The 26731-nt window shown below is 44.6% G+C and overlaps 1 protein-coding gene across 6 annotated transcripts in view; it reads left to right on the top strand.

Moving 5' to 3' along the window:
• The window catches only part of specc1la (sperm antigen with calponin homology and coiled-coil domains 1-like a), a 38745-nt gene extending 15943 nt beyond the window's left edge, over positions 1-22802 (top strand). For 2 of the 6 annotated variants that reach the window (XM_018731659.2, XM_018731658.2), the window contains exons 10-16: positions 2005-2095; positions 5827-5916; positions 7185-7344; positions 10022-10124; positions 16579-16719; positions 16977-17036; positions 19722-22802. In XM_018731659.2, coding sequence (XP_018587175.1) covers positions 2005-2095; positions 5827-5916; positions 7185-7344; positions 10022-10124; positions 16579-16719; positions 16977-17036; positions 19722-19811 — 735 coding nt within the window. In that variant the 3' untranslated portion in view covers positions 19812-22802. Of the gene's footprint in view, positions 1-2004; positions 2096-5826; positions 5917-7184; positions 7345-10021; positions 10125-10302; positions 10629-16578; positions 16720-16976; positions 17037-19721 lie in introns of those variants that run through there. The other 4 variants (XM_018731662.2, XM_018731660.2, XM_018731661.2 and 1 more) reach the window with 4 other exon arrangements.
• Positions 22803-26731: the final 3929 nt, after the last annotated feature.

Below are 26731 nucleotides of genomic sequence, written 5' to 3'. Positions count from 1 at the left end.
CCCTCTGTAAAGGCAATACAACTGCCCATCTCTGAACTTCTGCCAAAGCAGCAGCTGGCAGAGTTAGTGACACAGCTAGCATGACTGTATTTCTCTTCCCTCCCTGTGGTGAAATCAGTCTCCACAGTTTGTCCTCTGTGTCTACAGCTTGGGGGTTGATGCTCTTCTATTTTTACTTTGCAGTCAGAATCATCACAATGACAGCGAGTAGAGTTTCTGGGCTCTGGGTTTGGGCATGGCTTCAAATTTGGCTCATTAGTTTGTAGTTTGTATGTTCTCCCTGTGTTTATATTGGGTTCCTCCAGGTGCTCTGGTTTCCTTACATAGTCTAAACTCACTTGTTTCAGGTGAATTGGTGACAGTTACCCTGTGTGTGTGTGTGTGTGTGTGTGTGTGTGTGTGTGTGTGTGTGTGCGCGCGCGCGCGCGCGCCTGCCCGCCCGCCCTGTGATGGACTGGCATCCCATGAAGAGAGAACCCTAGCTCTCTCCCTATACTTTGAAGATTGCCTCCAGACCACCACGACTCTGTTAGAGTAGGAGGTTATTGTTAATGGATGGATGTTCGCCATCGTCCTGACCGCACTGGCCAACTGCCACTTGAATTCATTGAGCACCTTTTGCGTCAGTGTTGATGTTGTCCAGATAACAACGAGAGACTTCAGCTGTCGCCATGGTCACATCTCATCTTGTTGGACAGAAGCGGTCGGGAGGTGCTCGCAGTGTACGTGCTCATCCACACACCTCGGCAGGAGGACACGTCTTCTCTGATACAGTACTTCCTTTGTGCTGAGTGACGGGTGTTTTTTTTTTTTTTTTTTTTTTTTTTTTTTTTTATTAGGTATGAAATATTAATACACACAGTCAATGGAAAAAAAATCAGTCCCCCCCCCTTGCTCAAGGCAGCTAGCGGAAGATTTTTTGATTTATTGTTTAATTTAGCTGATACCTTAGTCGAAGGCAGCTAATAGCGTTATGCTGGAATCACACACAAGTGCTTATGACTGTTGGCAGTGGATAGCATAGTTATGACTGTTTTCTTGCCGTTTGAAAGTTGCTGGTTTGAATCCCACTCCTACAGTGGTACCCTAGATCAAGGTACCTACCCTGTACTGGTGCAGTGAAAAATGTCCAGCTGTACAGTTGGGTAAATAAATGAAAAGCTATCAATCTAATATTGTAAGACAATTTGCATAAATTAATGTCTGTGCTGTAAGTTGCAAAGCTCGCCTATAATTGGAGGGGTGTGTGTGTGGGGCTTGTAGTCAAAGTCCAATTCTGTGGGTTCTGCATTGTCTCGGTTTTACACTATTCATCCTTGCACCTTTTACTGTGATAAGTCTTGCTGATGGAGTGCAGTGAGAAGTCAGAGGAAACGTTTTCATGATGCACTGAACCAAGCGTTGAGGTCAAAGATAAACCAACAGTGTTTGTGTTTTATTCATTTATCAATTTATACACGTTGTGGAGTATGCGGTGCCACTGGTTGCGGGATGGTTACACTGCAAGGCCAGCCAAACGGTTGCAAGGTTAGATCTCAGCAGGCACCCTGCCTTTGAATGTTTACCTGCATTGGTTAAGGTTATTTTGAGATATCTAAAAGGTTAGAAACTGCCCGGTATTCAAAACACCACTCACCACTTGGTACCACTCACAAGGATTCTGAAATGAAATGCTTGCTGGCTGTGATGTGGAGATAACCCCACCTGCCCCTCAGAGGTGCTGAATCCTTTCAAGTGTTCAGAAAGGGTCTCAAACCCATATCTTTCAGACCCACTGCTCATCTACCCATTTTATTTTTAAACGTGTCTATCTGAAGCTCTGTATATAATGCTGATGCATTTTTGTTTACTCTGAGGCAGAGGCAGCATTTAGCTGCCGGTGCTGATTCCTGCTGAAGGTGTTTTAGTGGCTGCACGATGTGTCACAGATGAGAAGATCTTGAAAGACAGTTTGTTCCCTCAACTCGAACCAGTCACACCGCTGTGCTCTGTGCTTTGTTTCAGAGACACTCGATAAGCGGGACCATGTCAGCGCCAAAGCCTCTCTCAGCACTCGCTGACAAGAGGCCTAGCTACACGGAGATCAGCGTCCCAGGTGGGTGGCACCGTCCTGCCCAAGCATACACATACACACACCTCACCTTCACGTGAACCTTCAATAGGGACTGCAGCAGTGATTTACAGCCCTGGCATTTTGAGTTGTGCACCTAGTCCTGAAGTGCTTTCAGAAACAGAATTTGATGCTCGCTAATTACAGAACCTCTGGGTAAACATCGACTAATCATTTTTCTTTTTCAGTCAATTTATTTGATTTAAAGTAGGTGCTGAGTTCACAGTATGTTCACTCCATGTTCCAAGACCCCAGTAAGGTTACACTTCCTAGACAGCTTCTGTGGGAACTGTTTAAGGTTACTCTTAAGCAAAAGGCACATATTTACTTATTAGTTCGGTTGATACCCTTGTCTAAGGCGACATGCAGTGTTCCGTTTGTACCGCACAGAAGCACCTACAAGGCTCGAAATTTCCCATAAGATGTGGGAAAACAACAAGGTGATGTCACGTGACTCTGTCAGCCTGGGGGCACCGGGTTCGTGCAGTGGTGTCACCCTGGAGTTCCTGGCTGATTGGCGTGCTCATCCAACTCGTCAACTCATCCCCCTGTGGCTGTGGCCGAGGTGGAGGTGAAAGGTGGTGCCGTGCGGCGCGTGGCTCGTTTGTCCGCTGAGCTGCTTGCGCACGTCTGTGATGAATGCTGCTTCTCGTATCTGATGCCACCTTCTGTGCTGCGCAGCGGTGTCCCCAGAGCACAACCCGGTCTTCCAGCCACAGGACCCCTCCTCTGTTCTCTTCCCACGGGCCGTTCTCACAGCCAGGCAGGAAGCGTCCGTTATTTACGGCCGGGAGGGACGGAGGTTAGGTCAGGGGGGAGAGGGTGCCATCAGTGTCCTCTTTCCGTGGTCCGTTATTCAGGAGGTGAACAATGGGGGACAGAAATGATAACGTGGCTCTGAGTTCCACTTCTGTTTTTCCTCTCGTTGTTCTCTGTGGGGGGCAGGGCAGAACAGAAGCATACTTTTTTTCCCCTCATCTTTAGGCTTTTGAAGAATGAGAGTGCTGCCATCCCCCCTGGGGGGGGTCTTTGACTTTCAGGCCTACCTCATTTTCACCTGTCAGGTATAGTAATGTGGCCAGTGTGCTGCCCCCCCCACTCCTGCTGCAGCACTGCGAAGGGCCTTGAGGGCCAAAACAGATTTTAATTGTTTGCAGCTGGCATGGTCATTAGAGGTAACCACCTTGCAGTCAGAGAACCTGGGTTTGAGTCCCACTTCCTGCTGTAGTACCCTTGATCAATGTACTTAATAATGAATTGAAGTTTAAAAAAAATAAATAAATAAAATAACCACCTGGGTAATTGAGTGAGTCAAGGTAAGTATCTTAACAATGTAAGTTAGTTTGGGTAAAGCATCAAATAAATTAGCAAATAATGGTAATATCAGCATTGACTGGTCCACACAGTGCTGGAGAAGTGCTCATAGTCTCACCCGTTAGGCCACACTTGCTACAAGACCAACTCCAGATGGGAGTTTGTTCATCTGGACAATCTTTATCCATCGGGAGTTTGTTCCAGATGGGGTCTCAAAATATCTGAGCCCTGCAGCTGTTTTAAGAAACCGTGTGATCTTTTTAAGTCTGCATTCCTTTTTTTTTTAAACTGCATTTCATGTTACATTTTTAATCATAAATGTGTCAGTTAAATGTAAGCTTATCATTAGCCACGTTTTTGCCCTTAGTAAGTCATTCTTGCGTTCGTGTTGAAACAGCATCATCAGTTTCAAAAACATCCGCTTGTCAGACACGGTCCAACAAAAACCCGACCTGAGTAGTCTGTTCTGGGTCGGTTATTGAACCTTGCAGCTTGCACCCCCCAGTGGAGCCCTCATGGTATGTTGTGTCTTGTGGGGAAAGCTGGCCCCCCTGACCTGACACTGACCACCAGTGTAGCTGGAGGTTTAACAGATCGTTCCTATTGGATGGCCTCTTTAACCACTGAAAACACCCCCCCCCCCCCCCCCCCCAGAAGACTGGGTTGCAGTAATACATTCCCTGGTGTCTATTATTGGTTTTAATTAAGTGAGTTATTGCAGGAATCTTCTCTAATAACCGTGGAAGCCTTCCGAACTTATCATGGACAGCAGCTGGTGTAGTGATTAGTCATTACCACAGAATCAATGGATCTGGGTTTGATTCCTATCTCCTGCTGTAGTACCCTTCATCACAGAACCCACCCCGAACTAATATAGTAAAAATTATTCTGCTGTATGAATGTGTAAATCAGTGTATGTTGCTTTGTGTAGAAACCAGACTTACATATGTTGCTTTTTCGGAAAGTTTCAGCTGAGTGGATAAATAATAAAGAAAAATCATATTCGCAGGCACTGAGTGTGATCCTGGTTGAGGTAAAAGGTGGAAATAGGACCACTTGTGTTCCACTGCCTGTTTTGCCTCCCGTTGGTCCAGCATAGAGCATGTTTTGTCCAAGGTGGCTTACAATGTGAGATTTTTACGCTAAGCTACTTACACCGCTTTACCTGTTTAAACAGCTTGGTCAAGGGTACGGCAGCAGGAGGGGGTTTCAAATTGAGAACCTTGAGAATGCAAGGCGATAGAGCCGTGGAATATAATCTTTTTTACGATGCGTCGCAATGTTTACGTGAACGATTCTACGTCAATGCATAAAAACAAAAATTGATTTTTAAAAAATGTAATCATCGTATTGTTTTTATTGTAAATAAAGTACTCTTATTAAATAGTATCAATAAAGTTGCCTATGTGCTTTGGCAGTAACGCACATGTATCTGATGTATTGTAGATAGGAACAATGGCGGAGGGAGAGCAGCAGCCGGTGTTTAAAAATGCACGTAGCTGCTTGAAAGCAGATATTTGGGCACATTTCTGATTTTATGAAGATAAAAAATGAGCTTGATTAAAATTATGCAGTGTGCAAGACATGTCAAGTCAAGATTAAATACTTCAGCAACACTACAAATATGAGGAATTGCATCATCTCCCGTTTTCACCCAGAGCTAAAGTTAGTAGCAACCTCGCAAAACGCAGCTAATCAGCCAACAGTACAACAGGTGATAGTATCAACTTTACATCAGAACTCCGAAAGGACAAAGAAAATCACACAATCCATTGCCACATCTATTGCAAAGGATCTCCACCCTTACTCAGTCATGGAAAACACCAGCTTTCATTTCCTCCTCTATACTCTGTAATAGAGCTGCTACAGAATTTTATGTTTATAATGTCAAAACTTTTTTTTGTTGATATATACAGTGCACTACAAAAAAGTAATTTGTGTTTACACATACTGCTGAGTAACTTGAAAAATAGATTGTCATGTAATTTGACATTTTCTTTTGTTTGAAAACAGCTGGTTAATAAAAAGCTGAAAGAGAAAGTTTCAAGTGTGTGCATTATTAATAAAAGAATCGGAGGACAAGATGCATCATGATGCATCGAGAATTGGTTTGTAATGAAATCATTACCCTCTGAATCGTAATCGAATCGCGAGGCAAGCGAAGATTCGCACCTCTACAAGGCGATGCCTCTGACCACTGCGGATGTAGGATTTATTTGGATTTCTTTGCACTGTTCTTTAGAGGATGGCTCCTTTGAGAGGAAAACATGTCCAGAACCCACAGTAAGTGTGTGGTTGGCCATGAGTGAACTGTTTAGGTTCCAGCGTGGAGTCAGTGGTCTACAGCGGTGTCTCTCTACGAAGGCTGTCTTTCCATGGTTGTCCCTCTCTCGAACCCACAGCAGAGCACCTCCTTCGAGGGAGCACTGGAAGTCGGCCCAGCTCCGCCCTGCAGAGAGTGAGCAACCTGGAGCCTTCCAAGGCCATCTCAGGTGTGTGTTAGAGGGAGTGAAAAAGTCCTTAATTTTTTCCTTAACTTATGTGACTTTTGGTCTGAAAACTTTCATTTTCAGTTTGTGTTAGTTATAGTTTATGGTTTCCAGAAGCAATTTAAGGTTATTGGTTTTCTTATGGGTTAAATGGCAGTTTAATCCAATGGTTACAATGCTGCAGTCACAGAGCGATACCCCATAGGGTGCGTGTGTGTATGCGCTCACGCATAAGTGTGACCCACACTCCCCATGTGCTGATGGGACATTTTTGCAAAGGGGTTTTCTCATTACATTTCCTCATTGGACTTTGTCACAATGACACATTTCCTAAGAAGAAGACCATTGAGTCAAATATTGATTTAAAACTTTTAGATAAGGCAGTCTGTATAGGACAGACCAGGGTGCGTGGCTTAGAGCGTCTTTATAACATCCCCTTCCTACACAGATACTGTGTGTTCAGAGCGCACTTTTCTTTCACACACAGTGAAAGACTTTGAAACATGAACTCGCACCCTCGTCCACCTTACTGCCACCACCATGAGCGCTATTAATCATATTTGTGGGACAAACCGGCTGCGTTTGAGTTATTTTTGTACTTCTGTATTGTCTCATTGTTTTAAGGCTTACGTTTATGCGATTGAGGGACATCCTGGTTGAACCACACACTGAGGCTGAGGTCAGGACGTGCAATTTGTCACGCAGTGGAAGCCTTTAGTATGACTTGGATCTGTCAGGACTTTCCCCCTCCTTTCACTCCCCATCAGGGGACGAGGTGCTACTCAAGTGACAGGCTTGAACTTGAGGATTTTCTGTTCATGGGTGACTCATGGGATGCTGACTGTCAGTCAAGAATTGATTCTTTGTGTAACAAATTGTGACAGTGAATATTATAGTTTCAAGCGCATTACTAGATCAGAACTGGTTTATTAATTCTAGGCAGGACAAATGGGCAAATTAAGACTTTTTTTTTAAAAAATTTTTTTTAAAAGCAGATCCTGCGGAAATAGTCATACTGTACTGCAGCAGGGTTTTTTTTTTTTTTTTTTTTTTTTTTTTTTTTTTTTGCATTTGGGTCATTATTAACCTTTAAATCTTGTTCTCAATGTAATGTTAATGGAATCGGGAAGATGCCTTTTGCTACTTCAGCTGAGAGGTGGGAACATTGTGGTCATTGTTTTTATTACATTATTATTGCTTGTAATCGTTGTTTCAGATTGTTCAGCTGCTGCCTTTTTGCTGACCACAACTCTGCTTCCTTTGTCCTGTAGTGTCCCGCCGCAGCAGTGAGGAGGTGAAGAGGGACATCAGTGCCCCAGAGAGCAGTGCTTCCGCCTCACTTATGGCTATGGGTGCCACCCCCTCGCAGCTCTCCCTGTCCACATCCTCCCCCACGGCATCCGTGACCCCTACCACCCGCAGCCGCCTGCGGTAGGAGCCCCTGCTCTCGCATTTACCATGATGCCACTGGTTCTTATGGTGCAAAACTTTTATGGGTCTAGTCAGGGCTGGGAGGGGGGCAAAGGGTCTTGTCCCCTGTTCTTCTTCCATAAAAATGTAATTTGACAGGGCAGTTAATGTTAAGTGTCTCTCCCATTTGCTCCTGAGTGCTGCTGTAGATTGGAGAATACAGAAACAATAGTTTTATCAGAAGTGAACTAAATGACAAAGTGGGGATTAAGGTGAAGGCTGAAAACTGAGAATAAATCCAGCAGAGCAAGGACGACAGTCTTCTTTGGCCTTTTAATTCCCTGGACTCTCTTCCTCTCTATCTCATTTCCTTTACACTTCACTTTAACTCAATTCCACTTCAGTGTAATTTTCTGGCACGGTAATTTTAACTTTTACATTTTGCAGTGTTTTCAGGAAGTCTGTAAAACAGAGGAACTTCTGCAGTTGGGAGTGTTTTGTTTTCCTCTCCTCAGATAATTTACTCTATAGTTAACTACAGCTGTTACTTATCACACCCTGTAACACTGGATTATTTCCAGTGATATTATTTGCCATGCTGTGTCAGAGAAGAGCACTACAAACATGAACTGTTTGTTTTTTTTAAATAATTCTTATTAAATATAACAAGTGCTGTTGCCACACATACTCTGTAGGCCGCTGTGGACTTTTACGGCGCTCAGTGTCACTTGGATTTGCCGAGTGTGTGACCAGCTTGATTTAACGTCAGACCTGCCCCTCCAGCTGTCTCCACTTCTCTCACCTCCACCAACACCACCAGGTTTCCATCCTTTTCCACCACCAGTGTCTCTCATCTCCCTCCGGGTCTCTGTGCCTTGGTGTTCAGCTCCTCTCTTGCTCACTGAAGATCAGTTGAGGTGAACTGAACACCTCTCCGTCCCTAACCCAAACCACACTGCCCAGCTGCCCTCCCTCCCCATCCTCGGTCTTTCTTTCTCTCCCTCTGTCCACTTACTCTCTCACACATATGCATCTTTTTGGTTCAACTTCAAGGTAAGGCACTGTTTTTGCAGTAAAACAGAATTAAAATATTGCCCACTTGCAGGATGCAGCACAGTGATAAATCAAAGGGCTGAGCTCAGAGTAATAACATTAATTGTAATAGAAAGGCAATTTTAACAAAGTGATGTGTCACATTAACATTCATACCTTGACTTTAATTGTTCGATTCTGGTTGGTTGCCAGGGTGTTTATTCTGGTAGTTGACCCATTGTGTCCTCCTCTTGTCATGCTTCTCATACAAACCTGCCTCAACTGAGGTTCAGCATAACATAAAAATGCCAGACATTGAGACACAGTAATACCCAGATCCAGTAAGGGGCAGCAGGTGGCATAGTGGTCACTTTGCAATTGAAAGTACTGGGTTTGAATTCCCACTCCTGCTGTAGTGCCCTTGATTAAGAAACTTGAGGTGATGGAGTAAAAATTACCCTGCTGTAATGGATAAGTGTAAGAAAATTAGCGCACAGTGCTCAGCTTCCTGAGATGTGGTGAAAATCAATTTGCTGTTCAAATCCCATCTACTTGTTTTTCTTACAGTTTGAACTGTGTAATTTACTTGTGCTGTTTTTAAAAAGAATGAGTTCTTGTTTCCATCAATGCTGTAGAGAAGTGCTTTGAGAGAGAAGGAGGATTAGAACGAGGGAAGGAAAGGCCATACAGTCCGGACTTCAGGCATGTCCTGTCCGCCTTGGGGGACAGTCAGGCTGCGGAATGTGCAGCAGGACTCAACAGGGTAAAACCTCTCACGTTCCGGGGCGGGGGAATATGGCTGTATATCAGGTCTATTGTCAGACACTGTGAGGGGGCACAGGGTGTTTGGACATATGGCCTTGCGTGTGTGCTGTTGTGCATTCACACCCTAAAGTTTCACCCCTTCTCTCGCTCCATCTCTGTTTATTAATTAAGCTGACATGTTTCTCCAAAAGGAATTACAATGTGAGATTTGTACATAAAGCTTCTTACAGGGATTTACCAGTTTACAGCTGGGTAATTTCTACTGTCAGTTCAGGGTAAGTGCCTTAATCAAGGATATTACAGCAAGATGTGAGATTCAAACACAGCACATTCTGAAAGCAAGGAGATGCGTTTGACCGCTGCACCGCCTGCTGGTTGCCATTCTCCACTCCTCTAACCCTTAATTGACACACCAGCTACTAAGTTACGGTCTGTTACCTCCCCTTAGCCCATCAGCCGCTGTGGTGTTGGAAGCCACACACATCATTTTGTGTCGTGCAGACGTCAGGATGGGTAGGACCTTTTTAGCAATCTTCTGTGCTCAGGATGTTCTCGTGTCTGATCTCTTGAAGGCAGAAACCGCACAATGCTGATAAGGAATCAGCAGGTGTGAAAATGCTTCCTTCTAGACTGACACATTTGCTTTGAGAGCACCTGGTCAAGGCTTTAGTGAGAGTGTATAATGCATGCTTCTGATGACCAACAGTCAGGGAGAGGCTTTTCTGAGCTCCTCAGCTGACTCCATTGCCTGGATTTGAATGGTCTGTCATGCTGGCTGTGGTCATGTGACTACTCAGTGCACAATGGGGGTCCTGTGTATGTTCAACTGGAAGTGTGTTTGAGTGATACCCTTAGCCCTCTCTTTATAGCACATGGCATGTTCTGTCCCCATTCGCTGCAGGGAGGAGCGGAAAGACCCCCTCTCCGCTCTGGCCAGGGAGTATGGTGGCTCCAAGAGGAACGCGCTGCTCAAGTGGTGCCAGAAGAAGACTGAAGGATACCAGGTATGGGTCCTGTGGGAGCGGGGGTTCAGTGGGTTGGATTCTGGAAGCTGGGTTTTGGTCTGGTTCTTAGGGTAGCACTGGAGTCATAGATTACTTCCAAGGAGGTGTGGTCCTAGTGGGCAGATCCTGGGTGTGGGGCTGGTGCTTGCTGTCCCAACACCCAAATATATCTTAACAGGTTATGTGATGTCATGATGAAGCCAGCAAACCAAGAGTTCCCAAATTCCCAAGGAGCTGGTGATACTGGTGGCAGTTAGTTATAGCCATTGACAGTGCACCCTAAACGGTGCTGAAGGTAGGTTCCCCCCCATTGGCACATTCCCACTCCACTGGAACTCTACAGCCTTTTATTTACTCTTTGCACATTTTTTGAGAACAATGGCATTTATGCTACCTGTTGTTCTCGCCGGAAAAGAATGCAGCCGCACCCAGTCGCCTGGAAGAACAGCCTCAGGTGCAACATTGTGTAGCTTCATGGAAACACCTTCCCCCCCCCCCCCTCAGGAATGCCCCCAAGTTTTTTAGTTGTCAAATCTCGTTCTTGCGTCAGCGAGAGGTTTGCTGCATGCTTTAACTTCCTTACAGCAGAGTGGCCGTTGCCATGGGAACTGCTTCTCGATGGACGTTGACAGAGAATGTGTGTAATACAAGTAGTGAAAGCTCCTGAAAGTTCAAAATGGCTGCCCTCCCCCCTTCCCCCATGAACCACCCCCATGTCTCAGTGGGTTGTTCTCTCCCTTTAATTGGACATCGTGTTATTCCCTACATCTGATCTGAAACGCAGAGTGTGACAGTTGAAAGGGGGGCCGAACCTGTTAGCGCACAGCAAGTGACAGGCCGGCCGAACTGCACTTTCGCACCGTGTTTGTGTGTGTGTGGGTGTGGAGGGGAGCTCGGCTACCTGCCTCCAAGTTTCACTTCATGCCTGTGATTAGAGGTTAGGACTGTTTTCCACAGAAGCCTCATTTTACACCAGCCTCAGTTCTCAGTCAAGGAGTACTTCTTTTTTTCTTTAAAACTGTCTGTCTGTTACACTCTGTTATCTGTCTGTAAATCTGTGTGTGTGTGTGTCCATTGGGCTGTGTCTCTATCAGTGTATATACATGCACTTTATTGTAATGAGTTGCATTTTTTTTCTTTTAAATAACAGAACATAAGAAAGCCAGAATGTTCTAGTGGAAAAAATGCAAAATTAACATATAAATCATACAGCACAATGGCAAGATTACAATATGTATGAGTTGTAAGTACTCTAAGTAGTTCCGAAAAGGTGACCAAATTTTCCAGAACTCGCTAGAATTGGTTCGGATCAAATGTTAATTTTTCTAGCTGAAGTAAGATAGACACTTGACTGCAGTTGTCACACTGTCAACCACAAAAGGAGCTCAGTGCTGTCTGTCACATTTCACACGTCGCTCTGCAGTCCAGCAAACACTGTGACCCAGATCCTATGCAGCTCCAGGCTACTTGAACCAAAAAGAGAAGTTTATTTAAAAAAAAAAAAAAAAAAAAAACCACTAAAGCAGAACACTCTGATGAAGAGGGCTGTAACTGGGCATGTGCTGGAACTGGTATACCATGAGCCAACTGTTCATCATTTCCTCTTCCATTCCCCCATGGGATCTCCTCTGCTGCTTGGCTTGCAGACCAATAATTTGCAGAAATCAAAGTTTGCAGTTGCAGAACATACATGTAAGTCCAAACTCTCCTCAAGACTCATGCGATCAAGATTTTTCCCCAACATTAGAAGGGACACCTGTTCTTTTGACACTAATGCTGTGTTTATCTGCATAGAGCATGCTGTGGCTCTCTCTGCCAACGGCATCTCTTAATTTCTCCAACCTCCATCATCCTTCTTAGTGTTTGCTAACTTCTCTTGAATGTGTTGGGTGTTTTTTTTAAAGCACTTTTAATGACTGATGTGCAGACTGTGGAAAACGTGCTTCGGAGAATTTCATCTTGACGATCTGAATTGGGCCTTGAAAGAGGATGACTCACCATGAGTCTAAGCAAATAGGTGAAAAGTTTGAATGTGGGTGTTAGCTACCTACCATCTAGCAGCAGTATTGAACGTATCTGCTTGGTTGTCATTACTTGTTTATCGTTTTTAATTGGCTCCTTGTTAATTTCCATGTCTTTTTTTTTTTTCACCAGAGCTTTTCCAGTGCCCTGTTTAGATGTTGCTGATTGTTTCCCGATTTTTTTTTTTTTTTTTTTTTTCCTCTCTCTCTCCCCCCCCCCTTCTTTTTGTCTACAATGAAAGTAATGTTAGTGGGTCAGTCCGAGCGAAAAGAGGAAACTTCTAGAAAACATGGACAGCTCTAGCAGGCGTGATTTGAGTTGATGATGCGGCTTATTTTTAATACGGTCTCAGGCCTGAGCTGCGAGAACACCCTGCCAGACCACACCCAAAGTGGTAGAGAGATAGCATTTGCTGAGGTAGAGGCAACGCTGAAGACAGGGGACTTGAGGCTGAAAAGAACAAGTGAAAAGGATGCTTTGCTAGGGAAAGGTCACAGGTCCAACGGTGTGTAAATTCTTGTCTCAAGTCAGTTCTGGAACTAAGGTTATGGTTACAGAATGCCTTTGTGTGGAGGGCTGTTGAGGAGAGGCTCCGCCCACTGTATTATTCCATGAGTCATCACCAACATTGAAGAGGTCTCACTTCCCTTTTTCTCTTGTATTCCCTACTGGTGTTGATTTGGTTACTGGTAGAGTGGTTGTCTGTGTGGCTGCAGATGCTGATGGATGGTAATGGGGACCTCTTCATGTGTTAATTATCAGTGCTGTGAGCCTTTTCAGTGGCATTCAGTTGTACACACCATCCTCCTACCCAGTATCCCTTCTAGTGTTTTTTAAATCCTTACTTCCTTCCCAGCAGAATTATTATTACTAAGTAGCTGTTGCTAAGAGCCCAGTTTCCAGTCCGGTATGTGTGGAAGCCTAAATATGGACCCAACATTTATGAAACTAGTACAGAAATATACATGAAGAGCAAAATTTATATTGCAGTTACAGCAATTAGTCCTCCCCCTTCCACGGTAAGATGTACTGTGTGTTTGCTGGAGGTCATGTTGAGCTGTGACTGTTTTCTCAGTCAAGTAACTTTTCTGTGGAAAATGCAGCTGGCAAACACAGGAGTGTCCCAGCAGATTTCAAAGTGCACGTGCAGGAGTGCATGTGAAGCTCAGGGTAACAGGATGTGCCCATTTACTGGTTTTCTCATCACTCTTGTTGGTACCAATGCACTGGTACTGCTCCAGAGGTGCGTGTAGCACAGTACTATCATTATATGGATGTGGAGGCTGGACCTTGAAAGAGCAGAACAGGAAATAACATGTTCTCTTTTGAACTGTGTTGCTGGAGGAGACTTTTAAGGACTCTATTGATGGGCTGGATAATTAACGGATGTTGGGTTTAATCAAAATGGAAGTCACTCTGAGACCGAAGTGATCATGGTTTGGACACATCACGAGAAGACCAGGTTCTCTTGACAAGATGGCAGAAATGGGAAAAGAGGGCAAGCAGGAACCAGATGAGTGGGTGCAGCCCTTTCGGCACCAAGGACACAAGTGGAGGGCAGAACTTTTTGGAAGGACTCCATTTATGAGATCACCAAGAGCTGATGTCAAATTGACAGTGCTTGACGACTAACAGATATGTGCCCTTAACAAAGTTGTAGCATTTTGTGCTGCTGTTGTCTACAGGAAGCAGTTACAGGTATGGTTAGTTTTGGTTTTTATACTGTTGCTGTCACTACTGCCACTGTGCTCACTGTCCCCCTGTGGTGTCAGACAGGCACATCCAGAGGCCTAAATGAGCATCATTAAAGGCACCAAGGGTCTTAGTGAGCAGTTGCTGATTTTGGTCTCCACAGGGATGGCACAACCAGGAAATGACTTACGACTTAACGATTCAGAGCACTGTGCCTGCCATGTATTTTTGCTTTCTGGACAGTGTGTTTTCACGGGAACGCCATCCGTGGCATCGGTGTTGTGGCAGGACAGGAACAAGCGTTGGGAGTTGGAGGAAAGATCTCATTATTGACTGGTACCAGCCACAGCCTGACGGTCTACATGAGATCTGGTGCTGTCCACGTGTTGCAGTCTGTCGCAGAGGGGCAGGGGCTGTTGTGGTTTTCAGGTTGCATTCTTTCATCGTGAGTGAGCCCACAGGAGGAGTGACAATGAGTCTGGGGAGTCTCAAGAAGGGACCATAAATACATTCTGTCGGTTGACCTACAAGTCCATTGGAAGGGGGTTGTATTCACCTGCTGGAAGATCAGCAAGTTTGAAGGGTCGTGGTCTGCCAGCAGAATGACAAGTCCAGAAGAAGGGCCAAAAACCATGAACTATCGATACACCAGTGACTGCAGTAGAGGAGTCATGACATGTGATACCAGTAGACCAACAAGTCCAACAGGGGCCCATAACTGTGGGCCAGCATTCAACATGCAAGTTCAACAGAAAAGTGAAAACCATGGGCTGTCAGTACACCTTACAGTATGATGGAGGTTTCATACCCACAGCTCACCGGTAGTCTACTAAGTTCATTGGAGGCATCACAACCACCTGCTCCCAGTGGACCTTCGAGTCTGATGGAATGATCATTACCACCTTCTGCAGGTAGATAAACAAGTTCACTGGAGGGGTTTGAACGACAGGTAGTCAGTACACCGCTCAGTTGAAATTGCTGGTCTAATCCGCAGGTTGTTTGCACATCAGGTATCTTTTCAGGGTTCTGTTTTCTGCTTCTCCACGGCGGTAACAATTAGCGGATGGCACACTTGATGAATCATACTTTTTTTGCTGACTTTTTTTCCACGTACATGGTGCTTCCTCAGCTTTGATCCCTTCCTCCATGCTCCACTCAGGGCTGTGGTCCAGCACATCTCTGGGATTGGAGGCTTGGCAATGTCTCCTCTGGGAGGGTCTCTCTCTTCTCTGAGCACTCGCGTGCCCACACAGGTGGAGATGCATCATTCTCCCGTCAGGGTTGCCATGGCAACATCCCACTCCGCTGCCCATGTAAACAGTGCGAGGGATGCAACAGGAGAAGCAGGAAACCCCTGGAAGGAGTCCAGTCATTGTTAAACCCTTCACACGGGTACAGACACTTTCACACATGGGGACAGTCCTCCAATACACACCCTGCATGTCCTTGTCCCCACATCACCTGTCCCTCAGATTAGTTTTGATCACCTTCCCTATTAAAGGTGCCCAAATAACTGGCCCCAGCTTTGCGAGGGGTTTAAAATCCAGTGCTTAATGAGGGCAAGAGGGCGTGCATCTTTCCGAACATCTGGAACAAAGTAAAAAAAAACCTCCGCATGTAACAACCTCATACCCCTGTGCTGCTCTAGGAAGGAAAAAAGGGGCTTAGTGTAACTCTTGCTAAGTTAGTGTGTTGCAGGGTGGGTCAGGGAGCCTTGTTGACATGCCTGCTTTAATGGAGTGATGTCATCATTTAGCACCCACAAGTGGGATTTGCAAACCCTGCAGATGAACTGTAGCGCCTGCTGTTTCCTGGGATCTCAGCAGCGAAAGATGGGTGGTTCCTCCATCAAGAAACAACTGAAATAGTGTTTAAAAACACTCATTCATACTCAAAAAAATACAGTACAGATACAATACAATTACAAGTTTGTTTGAGCACTTTTAAGTAATATGGATGTAGCGGTGGAAAGAGCAGCAATATGAAGCACAGTTATCTAATTGGTGACACGTTAACATGTATATTATTTTACTGTACATTCATGTAGCAGTGTAAACTTCAGCTATATTAAACCAGTTCACAGCAGGGTGGTGACAGTGGAATCTCAATCCTTGAGCCCACCCCTGGGCTCTCACCCCTTCCCAGGGGGCAAGCGAATGCTTTTGTCCTTCAATTTGTCCTGTTTTCTTGCCCAGGAATTCGACTGATATGTGACAGCTATCACGCCTCTCGCTGTACTTCCTTTTTCTCTGTCAGCCTGTGTTTACTGAAGGAAGTAGTGGCTCCGCAGAAGAATAAGAAGGATTTGAAAAAAACAGGAACCACCTTGCTGCACTACAGTTGGGAGCTTGTTGGACAGAGACGTTGTCTAGTCTTCCTGTGCTTGGAGGAAGCGGGGAGGAGGAAGCGGGGAGCAGCAACCTGGAAGTGTTGTATGGAGACTGATGCGCTGGGACTGGACACCTGTGACTGGACGTGTGCCTCTACATGTGCTTTTAAAATTGATTGACTGTACCTCCAGATACAGTTGCTCTTTTTCTTCTCCCCCAATAATGGGAATGGATTTTGGCTTTGAAATTGCTGGTCAGGTACTGTAATAATCTAAACAAAAAAAAAGTTTGCTCTTAATGTTCTGTTGCATAAACTGCACCTGACAAGCAGGTTTGCAGTGACGGTTGTTGGAATTGGTGGTGCAGAGGGCCTAAACATTTGAGCAGATATCGACGTGTGTGATATGCAGTTTGTGTTTCTCTCTTCCCCCCAGAACATCGACATAACCAACTTCAGCAGCAGCTGGAACGATGGACTTGCCTTCTGCGCGGTCCTGCACACCTACCTGCCGGCACACATCCCCTACCATGAGCTCAACAGCCAGGACAAAGCAAGTGACCGATCTGTACCTTATCCTGAAGCCCAATGCCCACCGAATGATTCTTTAGCGTTACCATGACTACCGCATCAGCCATTGAACGCTAAAGGTTCTGTTACGATCCTCTTGGGGTCTGCAGATTCTTCCTTCTAGTGCAGGCAGATGACTCGTGACTTATTATCGAGTGCTTTAACTCATTGTAAGTGAATGAAAGCTTCACACTTTTGTATGGCTCTAAAGACTCATCCATTTCTTGTAATTTCTTGTAGAGACGGAACTTCACACTGGCCTTTCAGGCTGCTGAGAGCGTGGGGATCAAGTCCACATTGGTAAGTAGCAAATTTTCGCCACAAACAACTAAGTAAGAGGAGCATGTACTGACAAAAAAATCCATATACAGTATTATACTCTTTGTATGAAAATAAATATTAACGTTGCATTACTACTTGGTGTTTTGACATACATTAATCATTCATAACTGATGAAGTCATTTTTGCTTTTACCAGTGGCTTCATGCAGTTAATGCCTATGTAACATCAATTGGAAGCCCTCCGCTGACAAACCTCTTAATGGCAGTTGTTATGGGAATTAAGTTATATTAGCATAAAGACGTTAGCTGTGATTTTCAGTAAAGTGCTGTTGCAGCTGGTACATATTGCATTTCACTATTTCTGTCACTGGGCTTTCGTGAACTTATTGCACGGCCTGTTTTGCCTAAGCAAATAGTTTTGTTGAGTGGTCACACACTTTCATTGCAGTGGGACTGATGTGCCTTCAGACTAACTACAGATCTGTCGCCAGAGCTTTCTCACACTCACACACACATTTTCTCATTGGTTCAGTAGTGTTTTCTGAAGCGGAATTGCACAATGGAACCCCTTCCTTTAGCTTGCTGTCACCAACACTTATGTGTCACCTTGAAAGATTGAGCACAGTAACAGCCCAAGGCCATCATCCATTCGACCCAGAAGGCCACCTTCATTGTCCCTTGCCCTTCATGCCTGCTTGCTTTTCTGAGGCCATTTTGCTGCCATTCTGTGGTTACACTGTCTGCTGAGGTGTGAAGAAGAGAAGTAAAAGTAAAGCTGGAAGCCCTTCAGCGAGAGGCCATGCAGAGAGACTGCACTGGTGGATTCCAGATTTGGTTAATGGTGCAGACTTTTCTCATGGCTGTTTTCGTATTTGTTGGGCTTTAGTTATTTGTTATGCTGCTAAAGACAAAATTACACTAATTTAGGAAATAACCTATCAAGCAAGATTTGACTTGACTTAAAAGCAGACATCTGTGTTCAAAAAGACAGAATTCCTGTGTCTCATTTAATTAGAACTGGAATGCAAGGGTTTTATTATAAACCTAATAAATATGCATATTATTCCCAGACCTTGGGCATATAGGAACCGGCTGCTAAAACATGGTAATTGTACATGGCAGAATGGGTCACTGCCTCTGTTGTACTGGAAGGTGCAGGACACTGCAATTTATTGGGCTGCTGGTACCCAGGAGGCTTTTCGGTTTATTGGGATCTGGACTTAGCAATACACATAAATCTTATTTGATATCTATTTCTTGTATTTGTTACGGAAAGCAGAACTCTCTCACACACAGACACATATACACACGCAGACACACAGAGATACAGAGGCTGTGTGGGGTGTGTTTTTTTTTTTTTTTTTCCTCCTCTTCTCTTCTTCTTCTCCCCTCTTTGGAGCTTGTCTCTGTAAGATGGAACATAGTCTCCATGACCTTTGCAGTCGATCTCAGCCCATGCTGAGAGTTCCTGTGAGCCACAAAGACTGTCAGGTGTGCTGCCCTGGGGCAGGACCAGTGGGGCAGCTGGAAAATTAGGTTGAATTCTAAACGCTTGTGAAAGAGTTGAAAAAAGAAAGGAAAAACGCAGCACGAAGAACAGTTGACCGTGGGTGTTGTAACGCTGCTGTTCTCACCATCACCTCTGACCGTTGGTTTTGCTCCTGATACACTAATTACGCAACGGTTTACATCACTGTGGACTACATTTATATTTACCTTTTTGTTTTCTGATATTATTGTTCAAAGTGACTTGCATGCAGTGTTTGTACTTAGTGATTTACTTATGTGTACATCAGGTGAAGTTTTACTGTAATTTTAAATTATTTGACATCCCCCCTTCTACCCAAAGGTGACTTAAATACTAAGCTTCTTACAGTAATTGACCCATTTATACAGCTGAGTGATTTTTACCGTATCAATTCAGAGTAAGTGCCTTGATCAAACGTACTACAGCAGGAGAAGGGATTCAAACTTGGGTCCTTCAGATGCGAGGCAACAGCTCTGAAGACTACATCCCTACTGACTAGTATACATATGAGAATTTCTGTGTAAAACTTAAACATTCTGAAGGAAAACCTTTCACAGCAAAGATATCCAATCCCTACGCAAATGCACTTATCCTATTAAAATGAATTTTTTTTTAATGTGAGCACTCAAACTATAAGCACAACAGATGTTTTGGATTAAAATTATCAACTGCTCAAAATTGTATTGATCGAATCCGAAAGAGTGTGTAGATATTTGAAATTACACTTTTTTTTCACGTGGCAGAAAAGTGCTAACAACGAGGAAAAGACAAGTAAATTAATACTAGTACAGACTTCAGTGAGTCCGATTAACACTTTTATTGTAACATGATTTGAATCATCGTTTTCATTCACCAAACAGCTCAGTTGAGGCAAATTAATTACACAGCCGGTTTGAGGAACGCGACAACTGGGGCTGAAACGCACTGCTGAGGAGCTACACCTTATTTCTCCTGTAGTTGTTTTCAACTCTCAGCAGGTGAGAGCAGTGAGGTCAAACAAGTTCATGTGTACAGCGCAGTGGTGTAAGTAGCATGGTTCCAGCATCTAGTATTTCGATCTATCTACCTGAGGGCATGTCTTGCAATAGTGACCTGAATCCGCATGACTCCCGGTGCGGTTAATGACCATCCTCTTTGGTCCCTCCATACTAATCCTCCTTCTCCTCTGGATCTCAGGACATCAACGAGATGGTGCGCACGGAGCGGCCCGACTGGCAGAGCGTCATGACCTACGTCACGGCCATATACAAGTACTTTGAAACCTGACTCGCTCCATAGCGGAGTCGCCTGCCCCCGCGCCCAGCTCCCAACTGTTGCTGTGGCAACGATGCCTTGAAGATGCCCCTTCCATCACCATTGGATCCTCCGCACAGACTCCTTTGTGTGAACCTCAGCGAGTGCTTTGGCTCTGTCTCCCCGCCACCCCTTCCTGCTTGTCTTTTCTGCAGCATCTTGCCCAGAATGTTTCCCCGATGAAGTGACTTCAAGTCCCGAGTTCTTCTCCAGTCGTGCGGGTGCTGAGGAGCAAACCGTCATCCTTTCGCCAGTCATCCCTCCTGCTTCTGAAGGAGCCCAACCTCTGTGCCTTTCCTTTGCACCAATGTTTCCTTCTTTTATTATCCAAAAGACAAAAGCAAAGTCAGTGATTGCTTCACTGTAAATGTCCTCTGAAGTGTTTGTTGTGCACATTTAAAATCAGTTTGGAGGACATTCTTCTGCCTTTTGAATTCATGAGTGATTTGGCAATTGCAGGACCCAAGTGTGCCCATCACAGTGCCTGACTGAATGGACTCTGTGTGGATGAAATGTTCCAAAGAGGGCTGATGTGGAGGAAGGAACAAAGTTTTAATTCACATTAATGCTGTATTTTTTTTTTTTTTTTTTTTTTTTTTTTTTTTTTTTTTTACAGAATTAGCTGTTGAAATGGAAGCTGGTGACTAATTTAAGGATTAGTGAGAGATCACTGAGCAGCTGCGCCAAAACACTACATGGGCTGGAGGAAACCAGCCAAGATCATAAGCTTTATGGAGGTGATCTTGTCATCTCACAAAGTCACATTTATAGTGCTTTGTTTATTTTTTCAGCCTCACTGTCTGCATTGACACTAATAATAAGAAACAAGACCGAGTTGGACAATGGCTGTCCACCGGTGCATGGGATCAGGTTTGAGTTCAGTGACAACCTGCCGTCACTTTATAACCCAAACAGGACATCCTCGAGGGGGGTTATAGTCTGTGAAATCCTGGGAAAAAGTGTGTTCAATAAGCTAAAAGCAGATGCTGGGAGTATTACGCTGACCCGCAGTCAAGTTCACGGCACTTGTAGGTGGTACCATAAGCTCGCAGGGGCTGTTTTTGGACAGATCCAGTCCTGGCAACGACCACTGCCTTTTGTTGTATAAAAGCGACTTGCATCATGGAAGCACACGTTACAGTTCATTAACTCTGCCTGCTTTCCATTCCTGCTACTTGCCAAGCACAAGATGAAGAAACAATGATGGCCCACAATTTCCATCCCAGAGTTTACAGCATTTGGATGCCTTATGGAAAGACTTTCAGGTTGAGCTTAGATGTTTAGGTCATTTTGTGGAGCATTCTGCTAAACAAATAGGTTTGTTCGTTGCGTTTTAGACATGAGTCATAAGAGCTCATCTGTGGATGAAAAGTCAAGGAAAGGATGTGGTGATAAGGTGCCCTGTTAAGTCTGCTTTCCTGAAGAATCAACCTTTATGTCTCTCAAGCTGATCTTTACTTGCTGGGCTTTTTTCAGCAACATGTCATTGTGTCCCATGGCAAAACAGGGCTTTACAATGAGACTCTTCTGTTTTTTATTGCCCCTCGGCTGACTGCCGCCGTCTCCCATACTAGAAAGGAGAGGAAAGTCGGTTGTTTTTGGTCACACAGCCAGAAACATCGTTTTATTGCTTTAAATTGATCATTTCCAGTCAAGGCTCTCTGGCTTTGTGCAATGGCTGGTTTCCACTGACATCTGAGAGTTAGAAATGGTAGAAAAAAAACGTTTTCTCAGTGCAGCAGCCTGAATCCAGTGTTTCTGTGATTCTGGCTTTCAAAGAATAAAGGGCTTAATATTACAGTGCAACTGTTTAAAAGGCAAAAGGGGCAATTTCAAATTAAGGGCCAAAAATATTAGTTTAGGAAACTGTTCTAAGTATAGGAAGCCTCAACTATCATGAGCATGATGCTGTGGACAGAGTAGCCGTAAATCGGGTTTGTACCGCAGAGTTGCTTTGCATTGGTGCGACGGAGAGCCGGTTGGGTGCAGGTTCGGGATGGAATCTTCCCGACTGCCTTACACCCTCTTACTGCGTACAGCTTCTCCAGAAGCACCAAGTGCTCCCTCATGGCCTTGCCTCAGGTCCTCTAGCTATGCCTGAACGCCATGTGCCCAGTAGCGGTCAAGAAGCACACTTCAGCCTCGGGTGGCGCTCTGCTCTTAAGAGCAGGATGCTCTGTTCTTGGGCACCTACATGTCTGCCACAGCTCGTCGCGAATACTTGTCTGGTATCATTTTTCAACATCTTATCAGCTGTGTTTTTGTATAATAAGCTGCTGAACGTGTGGTGGATACAGCAAGAACTCATAAGCGGGGTTCCGATGCTGTTCCCATGGAAACAAGCTCCAATAAATGGCCATGTTTACCATGGTTCCTGTTCTTAGGACTACGCACCGTTCTCTCGTCCTCTGCCAGTGCGACGTACGCTGTACCTGCCTACAGCATCGCTCTCCTCTGTTTCAGAAGCCATGCGCAGATATTCTCCAGACAGAATGACGCGATTGCTTGTTGTGCTAACAAAGCATAAAAAGAACAGAGTAACCAGTGGTTGAACCCTTAACCCCTGGATGAACTTGAATTAATGTCAGACTTAAAAACCACAGCGGTGTCCGTGAGGAAACGACACAGATATCAGCACACTTATTTTACATGTATTTTTGTGAATGTAATTGGCATTTAAAGTGTTATTTCCTATCAGGAGTGCACTGCTTTTCTGAGCTGTATGTTCTGTTATAAAGTCAATTGTAAGGCTGCAAATTTTGTTGAAATTATGTACCGCCTCTTTTTTTTAAACTCGTGTGTATGAATCCATACTGTCTTGCTTTTCTCAACTTATGAAACACAGATGCAAATGGACATTTTATTCCATTTTTGGTTTTCCTAGGCCAGTTGTCAATTAAGTGTGGCTCATACATGGGCAAATTCCCCCCCATTCAGGAACAGTAGGAAATTTTAATAAAAATACACCACATTGTGAAGAAGCACAAGAAGAAGAATCTTAAATTCCAAAAGCATCTAGGAGTAGGATTGTTGGGCTATTATGGCTCAGTTCCTGACATTGTTGAATGTGTTTGTTACCCGTTAGGTTCTTTCATACCCAAGTCAAACACAGTAATATGTAGACGCGCTGTGACCGTGCTAAAGCTGCCAGGTCTCGCACTTCAGCTTATTGTTTTATCCACTCTTTTTAAAATGGGTTTTGCTGAGAGAGGCCAAATGTCACATCCTGAATTGAGCATTGAGCTCTTGAACCCTGAACAACTTGTCATGCTACTTTGAATGTGTCTCAGTGCGACGACATCCTGGAAAGCTCTACTTGGCATGCGCCAGTCCTATTGTTCCAGCTATGATTAATCAGAGACCGTTCTGTTATGAGCCTTATTTGGATTTCTCACGGACCAGAGCCAAGTACCACTTGAACCCTTGTTTCAGATTTTCTGCCTGCTCTATCCAAAATCGTAGGATGCTGAGGAAAAACTACAAACGTAATAATTTTGTGGGAAGCAAATCAGCCACTTGACTGCTTAGAGCTGTAAAAGGTGGGACTTCGATCGAGGTGCTGGAGAATCATCTGGAATGTGAGCAGCAGGCACCATATTGGTTAGAACCACTGCCCTTGGACCCAAAGGTTGCAGGTTTGAATCCCACCTCCAGCTGTAGTACTCTTCAGCAAGGTCTTCATCCTTTACTCGCACCAGTAAAATTACCCAGCCGTATAAATAGATAATTGTAAAGTAGCTAAACTTTATAAGTTGCTTTGGAGAAAAGTGTGCAATAAAGGTGAACATGGGGCACCATGTAGCGAAGGATGAAACACCCCCCCATCCTGATTTTCGCTGCAATTTGGCTGCATTTTCTACATATTTTCTAAAACTCATTAGCGCTTTTCCAGCCCTCGATTTTCTCGTCTTCAATACTCTCACAAAACGTAGAAATAATGACTTTGCAAACAGTAATGCAATTTTTTCCTAACGAAAATTTCCGAAGTGCCTTGAAAAGGCCGAGTTGTTTGAGCTCCTCAAGGAGCAGATTAGCTGCTGACGCCAGAGACCGAATCGTGGAAGAATTGGTTGTTTCTCGGTTGTGTAAAGTAGTGAGAGGCGTGACACAGGAACCCTTTGTTTGCTCCTAATGCGATCCCATCGGCCTTTTCTGTCGGAACTGTTTTGGATTAATATTAATGTGTCTAATGGTTAATCTGCGAGAGGCTATTGAAACCTGAGCACCTGGTTGATTATACACCACAGGTCCCGGAACTTTTGTGTCAACGAAACAACCTCCACGAAACGCGTTACGAAGCCGAAGTGCAGGAAATGTCACGGAAATGGAGTTCCTGGGTGAAACGGCAACGTCTGCGTGTTGCGTTAAAGTGCGATTTTTGCGTTCGTTCGTTCAGCGGACGCTTTTCTCCAAAAACGACGTTCGGCTCGGCGCGCGGAAGTGCGCTTCCCACCCCGTGGGTTTCGGATGCGGAAGAAAGTATGATTTTTATTTTATTTGTGGCCTCATCATACTCATGTCATGTGTGACTGAAATAGGGCCTCAGTGGGAATAATACTGTGGTTTATAGTGTTATATTTACAGCCCCCCCTATTAGGAATTCCTAAAAAAAAAAAAAAAAAAAACCCTTCACATAAATTGTGATGTGATTATAGTCTTAATGGTAATTTCTACAGGTTGCTCCTCTCCGAAAGTTGACACCCATTTATGCTGACCTGTCAGATTCCATTCAAATGAAAACAACACAATAAGACAGATTCCTGTCATTAATTACCGTATAATACCATATGGCTGTGTACCTGCACCTTTTCAGCGATTCCGTGACTGTTGCGCACCATACGCTTACGCCGCTTACGCACTACGCCTGCAGCAAAACGCACCTTCGTGACACTCGCTGTTTGTGTGTTCATTTAACCTTTGATGCAGAAAAAAAAACAAACGGTAGACAAAAGAAATCGATGAAAACGATGGCAACAACTGAATAGGGGCAGCTGGTAGAGTAGTGGTTACAGCTACTGCCTCTGGATCTAAAGGTTGTAGGTTTGATCCCACCCCCAGCTGTAGTACCCTTGAGCAAGGTCCTTACCCTAAATTGCTCCAGTAAAAAGAATTATCCAGCTGAGAAAATAATTGTAGGCTAATAACTGTAACCTTAACATTGTAAGTCACTTTGGGGGGAAGCATCAGCTCAATGAATAGATGTGATTCGCTCGCCAAACGAGCTGATGCCGTCTCTCGCAGAGCCTGGGCTGCGCAACGGATACGGGTTCGATCCCAGTTCGGTCTGCGTGGAGCTCTCGTGTTCCCTGTTCAGATGGGTTTCCTCCCAACGTCCGAAGACCTGTTACAGGTGAATCAGTGACTCCAAATCGCCCGTAGGTTATCATACTGGTTAAAGCTACTCCCTTTGGACCCAAGGGTTGCAGGTTTGAGTCCCACCTCTGGCTATAGTACTCTTGAGCAAGGTACTTACCTTAAATGGCTCTAGTAAAATTACCCAGCTGTATAAATGGGTAAATAACTGTAACCTGTATGTTGCTTTGGAGAAACGCATCAGCTAAATGAATAAATGTAAATGCTGGGGGGAGGTGTTCGAAGTCCAAATTCGGTTCTTGTAAATGCTAAGAAATGGCTCACAAGCCAATGTTGGCCTCATAAAGTGAAATGATCATAACTGGAATGGGGCTGTCCCAGAGGATGACTGTACTGTATAATTCATACCGAAGATGTGTTTCACTGTGTTTTCAAGAGGTCACAGTATGAGCTCAGTGTTGCAGTGAAAACAAAAACAGACGTTCCGGTAAGTGACGGTTGGAGTCTGTCTGCGCTGCCACCTTCTTTGACACTTCTTTTTTTTTTTTTTTCCCTCCCTTCTTCACGCTCTGACTTCCTATGTTTTGCAAAACATCGCACTACAGAAAAAGCCAGATTGCGGTGCGCTCATGCAATCAGGACCCGCTGCTTCCTGTTGGTACAACACGGTATTATGAAGAGCTTCTTACTCCATGCGGGCTCTCAGTTACTGTGCTTGCAAGTACATCTATTTATATTCATAGGTTAGTTCAAGTTAGTTCAAGTTTGTCATAGGTACAAGTACCACGTACAAGTATCATGAAAATCTTCCCGAATGCTTCTCCTCGACTACGGACAAAGAGAGACAATAGAAATACCGCACAAACAATGACAATGACAATGAGTAGCGCAACAGCAATAAATAATGGTAACAGTAGTAACAATAATGCCAGCTGACAGTCGGAGAACTCGGAACGAGAGATTGAGAATGAGAACGCTTTAAGTGACAGTGTAATTCATCAATGTGCTCGGGTGGAGCAGTCCAACTTGAAGGAGCAGTCCAACTCTCAGTCCAACTCTAGTTACTAAAGGTGGCACACTGGTTAGTGTTGTATACTCTTACAGCACTGGGGTGAAGGCTGTTCCTGTACCTAGCTGTGCGGGTTCGAAAAGACCTGAGCCGCTTTCCAGACCGCAGAAAAGAGAAAAGTGCCCGTGCGGGGTGACTGTGATCTTCCATGATGCGCATCGTCTTTCCGAGGCAGCGTGTGGCGTAGGTGTCCTCGACTGCTGGTAGCTGTGTGCCGAAGATTCCCTGAGCCGTTTTGACCGCCCTCTGTAGGGCTTTCTTGTCCTGTATGGAGCAGCTGCCACCCCAGGATGTCAGAGTCACATAAATTGTTATTGGGGGAAAAGAAAGACCATCTATTCATGTGTACCTTGTTTTACACACTGTGTCTTCAGGATAGGCTCCACACCACAGTGACCCTGCACTGGCCAAGCGGTTATTGAAAATAGATGGATATTTGCAGACCTTCAGGTTAGTATTAGGGACAGCTGCTAGCATAGTGGTTAGAGGTGCTGCCTTTGAACCCACAGAT

This window comes from Scleropages formosus, chromosome 17, assembly GCF_900964775.1.
Source record: "Scleropages formosus chromosome 17, fSclFor1.1, whole genome shotgun sequence".
Classification (NCBI taxonomy): domain Eukaryota; kingdom Metazoa; phylum Chordata; class Actinopteri; order Osteoglossiformes; family Osteoglossidae; genus Scleropages; species Scleropages formosus.
Note: the sequence above shows the minus strand (reverse complement) of the source record. Positions and strands in the feature narration are given on the sequence as shown.